The sequence below is a fragment of the Dromaius novaehollandiae genome, chromosome 3 (assembly GCF_036370855.1).
Source record: "Dromaius novaehollandiae isolate bDroNov1 chromosome 3, bDroNov1.hap1, whole genome shotgun sequence".
NCBI classification, from domain to species: Eukaryota; Metazoa; Chordata; class Aves; order Casuariiformes; family Dromaiidae; genus Dromaius; species Dromaius novaehollandiae.
The window spans coordinates 110,577,079-110,587,435 of record NC_088100.1 but is presented as its reverse complement, the minus strand read 5'-3'; the positions used below and the strand labels follow the sequence as shown (position 1 = coordinate 110,587,435).

General features: G+C 37.2%; 1 protein-coding gene across 24 annotated transcripts in view; it reads right to left on the bottom strand.

Annotated features, from left to right (window-relative positions):
* Positions 1-1,670: 1,670 nt before the first annotated feature.
* The window catches only part of NRXN1 (neurexin 1), a 719,531-nt gene continuing 710,844 nt past the window's right edge, over positions 1,671-10,357 (bottom strand). For all 24 annotated transcript variants that reach the window (XM_064509774.1, XM_064509775.1, XM_064509766.1 and 21 more), the window contains one exon: positions 1,671-4,998. In XM_064509774.1, coding sequence (XP_064365844.1) covers positions 4,691-4,998 — 308 coding nt within the window. In that variant the 3' untranslated portion in view covers positions 1,671-4,690. The remainder of the gene's footprint in view (positions 4,999-10,357) is intronic.

The following is a 10,357-nucleotide window of genomic DNA, read 5'->3' as shown; positions in this document are numbered from 1 at the left end:
CGTGGGGGAAGCCTTTGGTCTCTCTGGAGAGCTGGATATAGACCACCCAGACAGGTAAAAGGAACGCAGGCAAGCAATTTTGTAATCCCCAAGCACTCAGAAAATCGATTGAAATGCACTGTGGATTTCTCTTTCTTCCTTCCCCCATGAGGGCCAGAAGTATTTTAACTTTGAAAACACTTACATGAATGCCTGACTCAAAGAGGGGGGGACTTTAAAATAAAACAAATAGCCCTGGCTCCCAAATAAAATTGTACTGACAAGTCTCTCATACCCCAGCATAAGGTTTCTAAGCACCTCTAGAGAGGACTGCACTGAATTTAGAAGCAAATTTCTCCAATCAATATAAAAATGATACTTAGATACCCAATTTAAAACTGTTAAGCTACAGAGGTCATGTTGGCTGAATTAACACATGCAGCTGTCATTCACAGCCTATGTGAGTGCTGTTTCCCTTGTTCAAAGTTGGTTGGGGTTTTTTGTTTGTTTTCTTTTATCCTCATTTTATGAAGCTTTTTTAGCTACTTGGCCGCAGTGGTGATTGATTATGGAGGCCACCACTTAAAGTACTTAATGAATGATGGATGATGCAGGTACTGAGAAGCCATTAGTTTTTTGTGAAGGACAACAGAATATAGACTTAAGAAAAATGAAAAAATACAGTGTCGAATCAAAATTTATACAATTAAATGTATTTTCTGGTGGTAGAACAAAAATCACTATCATTTTAGATCCTTTGAGTATGCATAAAGCACATTCCTAAATAGAATGTACTGTATTTATTAATTCCCCTCCTCCCCTCAAAGTAGTAATAACCAGTATAAAGCAGTTTAGACTACAAGTTGAACAGTTTTATATCAACAGAAGATAGGGGCCATTCTCTCCATATATTATTGGACCCAAGTTATCTAAAATACTTAATTCTATACCTAACTAAGCAGATGAATAAATCTTATTGAAGTCAAAGAAGCTACTGATGTGATAAAAGAAGATGCATACTTAAATTCTATTTGGAGTTTAGATCCAGAAGCTTAACTCCATCCCCATTCAGCAAAGCATTTAGGCAACTTTAGACACTTGCTTAAATCAGTAGGATTAGATGCTTGCTTGAAGTTAGCCAAGAATTTAAATGCCTTGCTAAATAGGAAAATACTCATGTAATGGATTAGCTCTGGTTGAAATTTTGTAATTATTATCTAGGAATTTTTTAATGGAAAAATTAGTATATTTCAGATCCTTAATGTCAAACCATCTTCCAGACAAGAGAAAATATTTTCAGTTTTAACTTTTTATCTCATCACCTTACCTTCTGCCATGTTCTTTCAACCAGAAAAAAAGTGGTAGAAAAGGAAGGGAACTCTTTTTTCATTCCGGGGGCTGGGAGGGAAGGGGAACACCAAGATTTAAGTTCCTGATTAAAAATAATAAAAAAAAAAAAAAATGGAAAATTCCAAATGAAATACTTGTATGCCAAAACAAAACAAGGCATTACTGTAAAGTGCGGAACACAAGAATTGAAGGTTCTCATTTTAGTGCACAAAGAACGCTGAGGTCACTGTTTCCTAACATGAATGTCTGTAACTTTATACCACCCTCAACTTTTTTGTTGTCACTGCTGTAAGATAAACACATACTCCAAATCAAAAGGCAAGAGAAGAAACAAGCCAACATTTGTATTAAGAAACATTTTTATTAACAAAACAGTAAATTCCACTTGCTTAGCATTTCCAATAATGAATAAATTGGCCTTGCAACAAATAAAAAAAATCGTAAATATCTATCACAGAAAGCACTATAAGGTTAGGGGCATTGGGCCTCTCTTCAATGTCTTAGGGTTGAAATAGTTTCACACATTATTTAGTGTTTTGTTAAAAAAGGCAACACAATACAGTCATAGAAATGAAGCCATCTCAGTCAGACAAATTAGTTATTATAGAGAAAGGATCCAATTTTCTATTAGGTAGTTGTTTTATGGGTGTTTGTGTTTGTTTTGTTTGTTTTTAAACACAAAGGAACTTTAATCCACTTACTGACACTTCTGAAATGTCCATATTTGTTTTTTGTTAAATTATGAAATTAAAGAGAAAAAGGAGAACCTTCAGAAACAGTATTAAAATTGTGTTTGCTTATTATAGTAGTAACAGATCTTTTTTCCTTGATGTATGGATTTAGTTAAAGATTAATCTACCAAACTGCCTGGAAGTTGACCTGACCATGCTGCTTAATTAATACAATCAATATCAAGGTGAAAAAACCATTTCATCTTGCCCAAACCATACTGTGTCATGTCCAATCTCCTGTCTTTACATTATTCTTGTTCTTCCACATACCTTTAAACACTGATGTCCTTTAATTCTGAGCATCACCTGGCTTTCAACTTCTTCTTCTCCCCCTCTAGCTGAAGTCTCATGCTTTCAGCAATGACCTTCAGTGTATCTGATCCTACCTTTCCCTGAGTACAGCTGTCTTGTAAAGGTGGGAGAAATCATGAATACCACAGGTGAATAATGATCTATGAAATGAATTTGGGATGGATTTTGTGAATGTGGTCTCATTTTTCTGTAAATGTTTAATGAAAATAAAACCCTTTTACAAATGTGATGTAATACACCTTGATGTGTTGGTCAACCTCCAAGAGAAGCGTTTTCATGTCAGCTACATGTATTTTTAAAGTGCTCTGACTCTCAGATAGATAGCCGTACCAGTTTTCAGTGTTTTTCATTAGCTACGTGAATAACACACATCAAAACGTGTTGTGCCTGATGTTTAAAGCTAATTTATATTCCCTCTTCTGCCTGTAAAGTGTGAACATCCATATTCCTCCCAGGAGGTTTTCCAATGATTCGGTTGATTTCTATTGAGCTACCCTCTCTCTAATATATTCCCTTTGAACTTTCATGTAAATGAAATGTTACACTATGATTTATTGCTGTGAACCTAATGGAACAATACTAAAAAAACTTAACATGTAAGTTATAGCATTATATTTAATATGTTTAACTAAATGCATTAAAATTTTATATATGTAAGAAAAGCTATGTGTTACCTTAAAATATGATCAACTTATATTTGTCTGGTTATGATGTCTTGCAATACTACACAATCAGTTTAGCTGAAAATACTTTTTCGTATGTCAAAATGCCCACCCTTGAAACATATTATCATGCACCTCAAGTTTATTTCCTTTTTGGAGAAAGGGGTAAATTCTGCAGTAGAATCAGCCTGGATAAGCAAAATGGTTTTTTTTAGATCTTTTACTACTCGCAGCTGTAGCAGAATGCCAGATAAACACTATATGACACTTCCTAAGATTCTCAAGAAATTCATCATTCTCATAATTTCTTAAGAACAAGGTTTCTGTAAGGCAAACCATGTTCTTCAATAGTGAAGCTTTGACTGGAAGCCAAAGGCCACTTTAAGTCACTAAATATTTAGCTAATTAATGAGTGTATATTTCCAGGAAAATTGGCCATTCTGATCAACTTCATTGATGCATATCAGGGGCAAGAGATAGGGATAGGAGGGAGAAGAGAAATTACAGTAGATATATATTTTTGCTTTCTAGTCCACTTCTTTCATACAAACTACTAAAACTTGATCGCAACAGAATAGAGGCTGTACAGGTAAGAAAAAAATTAGCTGACTCTTATATACATTCATACACATCCCCCTTAGTATAACCACTACACTGTAAATTAAAAAAAAAAAAGGAAAGGAAGAAATCGGTGACAATTTATAATGGCTGCAAAAAACTGAAGTATGTCTGTTGCTCCAGATGTCATAAAACTCTCTATACCTAGCAACACTTATAACATTGAGTTTACCAAAAATGGCTGAAGAGCAGATATAGTTTGCATTTTCTATACAACAGGCTATAAAACATCACTTATCACAGTCCAGAAAGCACATATAGATGTGTTTTTTATATAAACATATGTAATAACATATTAAGCGTGCATGAAAATTTCCCAATGATTGCATCTATGCCCTCTTGTTTTTTTTTTTTTTTTTTTTGTGGAAATGTGCCTTATATTCCATGTTTTTGTTTTTGTTTTTGAAAATAAGGCCTCCGTACTATTTTCCTCACAACCAGAAAGGGGCTTTTTGAAAGTACTTCTACGTAAGTCTTCAGAAAAGCCAGCACTTTGTTTCAAATGCAAGTTTCCAATCACTGCTTCACTGCACCAGACGGCAAACTCTTTATGTTTGCTTGTTGAGTCACCATATATAATGACAGTCTTCTCTGACAATAAGACTAACTTACTTCTCATGAAAGCGCTAGCACTTTGGCTAAATCCAGAATCATAGGTAGCTTCTTTTTTTTCGTTTTTTTCCTGTTTTGTTTTTTTTTATTTGTTTTGTTTCATATTGTGCCTCGATGTTGTAGTAATACTCCTTGCTTTATGAATGCGTGGTATCATCATTGTCTCTCAGAAATGTTCCAGCAACATAAAGACAGGCAGAGTAAATGAAAACACTGTGGATGATAGGGAATTTATCAGCTCCTGTTTCTGAAAAACAAGAGCATGAAATGCTTGTTTTTAAAAACAGTCTTTCCTTTCTGATTGCATTCCCTGTCTTTTTTTTTGTTTTTGTATGTGCTTCATAAAAAGTAAAGTAAATAAGTTTGTATTATGTCTCAGATAAAATGAAGACTATTTCTATACAAGCGTTCTTTTAGATGTTGAGATCAGACATAGTACTCCTTATCCTTATTTTTCTTGTTTTTGTTGGAGCTTTTAGCACTGTTGGGCTGCTTCTCCTTGATCACAGCCCCATTGGATTGTGCTGAGTTACTGATGTAGTTTCGACTCTCATCTACATGATACGATCCTTCGTCTCGGTTCCTGTACTTGTACATCGCATACAGGAGAATGAGGATGCACAGTGCTGCTGCAGCCACGATTCCAACTACCATGCCTGTTGTGCTGCTGGATTCACGAATCACCTCAGATGAGCCAGGGTACTCCCTTCCTCCTCCTGCCCTGGTAGGATTTGCTGTAGGTAAATAATGAAATAAGGGAGAGGTTATTATTGAGTTTGCACAGAGGAGTTAGTCATATCTACCCACTACGAATGTGCATCTTGCACATCACACTCGCGAGGTCAGGCCTGTCTATCAATGTACCCTGCTCTAATGGTCCTAAAACATTCAGGTCTGCCACCTGTTCCATTTTCATGTCTGTCAGGGTAAGCAAACAGGCTTTTAAATGAGAAAAAGGAGAGCAAGAGAAATCTCATTTTCGCCTTTGAAAGTATCATTTGTCCAACTGTTGTTATTAAGCAAAGAATGCCTGAATAACAGGCGTACCACAATTTAAATGCCAGAACACTGACTTCTGGGAGGAAATGAACACTCTCTCTCTCTCTCTAATTTGACAATAGCAAGAGTTACTTTGCGTGCTCGGCTATCTAGTTGGTCTGTTCATACCAAAAAAGTTCAGTTTTAAAATACCAGTTTCATGTAGTGCTTTGAAACACAGAGAACCTAGGTCACTTGGTAGAATGCATCAAGCACACTCTAAAGTGCACGGTGTTTTGTGAAGAACAAAAAATAATGCCATAGTACTTACTGAGAGGACAGTGATAATAAGGTGAGCAAACAGGATTGGGGAAAAAATCAAAATTCTCCTTTATAACAAATGCTAGCAGCCAATAAGTTTGCTACAAATAAGATGTCCTCAGTTCTTCTCTAGTCTCCCTTCAACAAGCCTCTCAATTTCTCCTTTCTTCCTGATGATTTTTGTTTTCAAATTAATTATATTTACTTTTCTTTCTTTTAGAGTGCTACGCAACTCTACCATCTCTTTTCTAATTCATCGACTCCTCCTTGAGTATGGCTATACTCTAGACCAGTTCTTCATTCAACTTCTCTTATTTCCTCTTTTCTTCACTGATGCCAATACCAGTCATTCCTTCAAGCAACTCTTATCCTCAGAAAAAAGCCCTCCCAAATTATATTAAGCAAGGGCTCAGCCTTCTAAGAACCCACTTCTTAGGCCAGATTCTGTTCTTCTCAGTTATGATATGAATTGAACTGACCCATGCCTTAAGGCTATAAAGCTTCCTTGATAGGGACTATTCTGTTGTCTGGCACATTTTATATCCTTACATGGCCATGTAGAGTGAAATAGAATAAGTAATTTCAGGAGGAATTACCAGGTTAAATGCTCACAGCACACACAATACTTATAGAGTCATGATCTCCTTCCTTTATAGCACTTTGCTGCAGGTGTGTGTATAGAATCTCTTCCAGTGGGGATATGAGAGATGGACCTTCTTCTCTAACTTAGCAAGTGTCTTGGACAAAACTGAAGTGTCTGGATCTGTGCAATATTCCTACGATTATACCAGCATTTCCAAAATCCTGAGAGGGTGTGTATTCTCAGCACTTCCAGCCCTGGTTGAACTCAGGAGCAAGAAAGAGCAGTGAGTGAACCCTAGGTTTCCCACTGAGCAGTGCAGAACACTGCCATTAAGCATCCAGGTTGGCTCATAAAAACTGCCTTTTAAATCATTATGCATGGCTGAAAATGCTCTCAGTATAATGTAAATGCTAACTAGGAGTATTATTAAACACTAGGATTAGAATACATGCATAAGGTTAGCTTTGTCAGGCCTCGCCTACAACCAGTATTTTAGAGAAATGTATTAATTATTGGCAAACCTCTTGTTCAAGGTGCACGAAAGCATACAATGCCCCATAGTCACCTTTTTGTACTGTAAGGACACGATGGGAAGACAACGATTTTAAGGACCCTAAATTAAAGGTAACGCCACATAAACTATAAATACTGGTCAGACAATTGCAGCAAGTTTGGACAAACAGACTGAAAAGCAGCCACCAGCTACAGATATCCACAACTGATCTATGAATAATAAAACACAGCAAAAAGCCATGGAACCCGAAAAGAATTTAGCTCCCTCGCCACCTTGGTATTACTCATAATTTATTCATCAGTAATTTGTGTTCTTAGAGTTAAAACACCACTTCCTGGCAGTTAGCCCACACAGGTTTAAAGAAGGTGACATTTTATTTGGCTGAAAGAACAGAAGCACCACAGTAAGACTCAAGAAAACTGTCATTCATGTCAAATAGTATTTTAAGTTTATATATTTTTTCCCTGAAAGTTCTTAGCTGTTACAAGTTGGTACAATTGGTCTTTTCTACCACTACACAAAATATCTTGAAGTTTCACTTCAGAAGGCTGAAATTTTTTTCCCCCTCATTTCAGGGTAGATGCTACCTTACTAAGAAATGGGGTCTGTCTCAAAGTAGTCAGCGACTATATTATATCCTGTTTCTTCATTGTAGCTATTGTAGTAAATGGAAATTCTCCTATGCATAGGGTATCATTTATTGTTTTACAAGAGACAATGCATTGTTGCAGAATAAAGACTCCTGAGTATTTCTATAGTCAATGAAAATGAGACAAAGTCTTATCTTACTGCATGTGAATTCCGGAAATTAATTTCTGTCTGAGAAATAATTGAAGCTACTGAATAAACTCTTTCAATACCTGATGGACTAAAGGCTGCTCTTTCTCTTTAGAATACAGACATCTGGGCCAAATGCTGTCAACTACCTTTACTATTAATGTCCACTAAATCACACTTCACAGCTTGCTTACAGGAGTAAGGAGTATTTTTCAGCATTACCCAAACTCTTGTCTTTCACCTGATGGCATCCTTTTATTTTTAAGAACATTTTCACAGTTATTTAATTTATCCCATCTGTCTGAGGAAGATTCAACCACTACCTTAATGTTATTTAAACTTGCAACATTTTCAAAGCACCTGTTTGGTAAATTTGATATATTTGTTTGGTCTTTTGCAAAAGGGGCAGTTCAGCAAGGGAAATGATTTCCTCCTTTTTTTCTTTTAACTTAAAACATGCCTTTAATCTAGCAGGGCCTCCCAGGACAAATGAAGAACAAGAAATAAGAGGACATTTTTACAAAGCACATAGGTTTGTCAGTGAGCATTTCAGGTAGGCGATGCTCAAGGAAACACATGCTACAAGCAAGAAGTGTCTTATCCTCAGATGTAAGCTCTGCACAAAGGTCAGCCTATGCTTTCTCTGAAATGCACATAAATAAACAAATCCACATCCCATAACGTTGCTGAAACAGCTGCCTTTCATTTAAGCACAACCTTGATTTGACAGACTGGGGTGCTCAAGGGGTATCACACCTATCGGTTTTTTTTTTTTTTTTCTCCTCTAGAAGAGAGGAGGAACTATGTGCGCAGGAACAACAGATGATCTCAAGGGACAGAGAGTGGCCACTATAGGTTCATTGAAATCTTGCGCTTCGCTTCCAAACTCTTTGAAAAACACCCAGTGCAGTTTTCTTCCCTAGCATCCTTGCAGCTGAATCAGGCAGAGCCATTGGCTCCTAGTACAACAGTAGAGGGATGTCTACGGGTAACCCTGGCTACTACGCTGAAGGTAACCTCAGTCTCTGCAGCATCTGAAAGACACTAACTTCATCCTAGATGAAGTTTCAGATTGTAGATGAGAAGCTAAATACCTTGGAGGCTAATCAAGATGCAACATAATAAAAAGATCCCCAATAATTAAGAACCAAACACAAACAACACCTAAAGCTTTCTATACTAAGTTGAGGATGGTTCAGTGAGGAAGAACAGAAGACCATAAATATTGTGATTATGCTCAGACCATACCATAACAGTGATAGGAAATGTAAGTCATCTTGTCATGCAATGATCCATTCTTAAACCAACTGCTCTGATGCATACTTAGAAGTCTTCCTTTCAACAGTGCATGATCAGCCTTTCTGGATTGCCTCAAAGACCAGCTTAGAACAGACTGATTTTTAAAAAACTCTTCTACCACTTATGAAAAACTTTGCATGAAATAATAGCAATTGACCACGGTTCTATGTTGTGTAATAATGGATTAGAAAGTTATTATTCCTGACTGTACTTCTAAGTGGTTTAAAATTTAAAGGGAAAAATCTGACTATTTTCAGTACCCAGTTTTCACTAATACTGTGAAAAGAAAATTGGAATTGCAGGCTCCCATGGTGCTCAAGAATTGAAATTAGCAAATTTAAAAACAAAACAAAACAAAAAAACAGCAAAAAGACCCCAAACCCATTTTCTTTACATTTATGCTTTCCCACAAACTGTGAATAGGAAATTACTCACAAGACAAGAATGTTTAACTACTACATTTGCAATGAGGCATGAAGGCAATTATTTACAGGACACGTATTAATTTTCACTCTGTGTGCTATCATTGTAGACCTGCTTGCGGTCGACTTTCTCTAGCATTGCTGGATACTGGTGAGCTGTTTTTTGATCTCACACTGCAATTTCAACATATTGCATTACAAAGAACATGTCTGAAAAACAAATCCCAGTGCTTCCTCTGCTGAACTTGTGGGTTAGATAGAGCCCAACTGTTAAAAAAAAAAAAAAAAAACAGGGTGAGGCTCTGCCATAATCTTGTGCAAGAGACTAAACTCAAACCCATGCTGGCCCTGAATACAAGGGTATTGCAGCCTGCTCGCTTCCTGCCCAGCCTTGACTGGCTCTTGAAGGGAGGCAAGAACGGGCTCCCTAGGGGATGTCCAGCAACAACTGAGCTGTCACGGGAGGGAAGGAGAAGGAGGCGATTCCACGTGTAATTGCTATAGCTCAATGACAAATTGCCACTTGACTTGGAACAAGACAATAACGAAAGGGAAACTCTGCCTTGAGTGTGGTCCTACAGACCTTCTGCCTCCCATACTATACATCCTTCTGATGAGCAGTTAATGCACCTGCTCTTGTTCACGTCTATATCCAAAGGCACAACCCAATCCACCTGAGAGGGGTACCACAACGCTAGCTGCACTGCTAACTGCACATACACACATGTGCAGAGTGCTTGGTCAAAGAGATTACAACGTAATGATTCAGTGAGAATGGAAGCTGCGACTTGTGTGCTTGTGTGTCTGCACACCCAACAGTGGTGTGGTGGAAAGGTGTGGTGACTGTGAGTGGAGCAGCTATCCATGAGCTACATTTACTATCGCAGACTCACACCAATATATATTTTTATAACAAATCTGTCTGATGCTTTCCAGGTCTGAGGGAACAAGACAACAACCTACCCATTTCAAATGCGTAGAAGAGAAAATTATTAGAGTATCTGTTCTACTACTCCTCAGTGTGCAAAGACAGATTCTTTACTTCCTACAAACTGAAATCTTGAGGTTTCTCAGAACGAAAGATATAACATATTAAAACGACTCTAAAGTGACATTAACTAACTTAGCTGTTGCTAAAAGTAGCCTAGCAGCAAAACATCATCCTCAGCTAAAAGCAGTTGTTGTTTTACTAGAAAGCT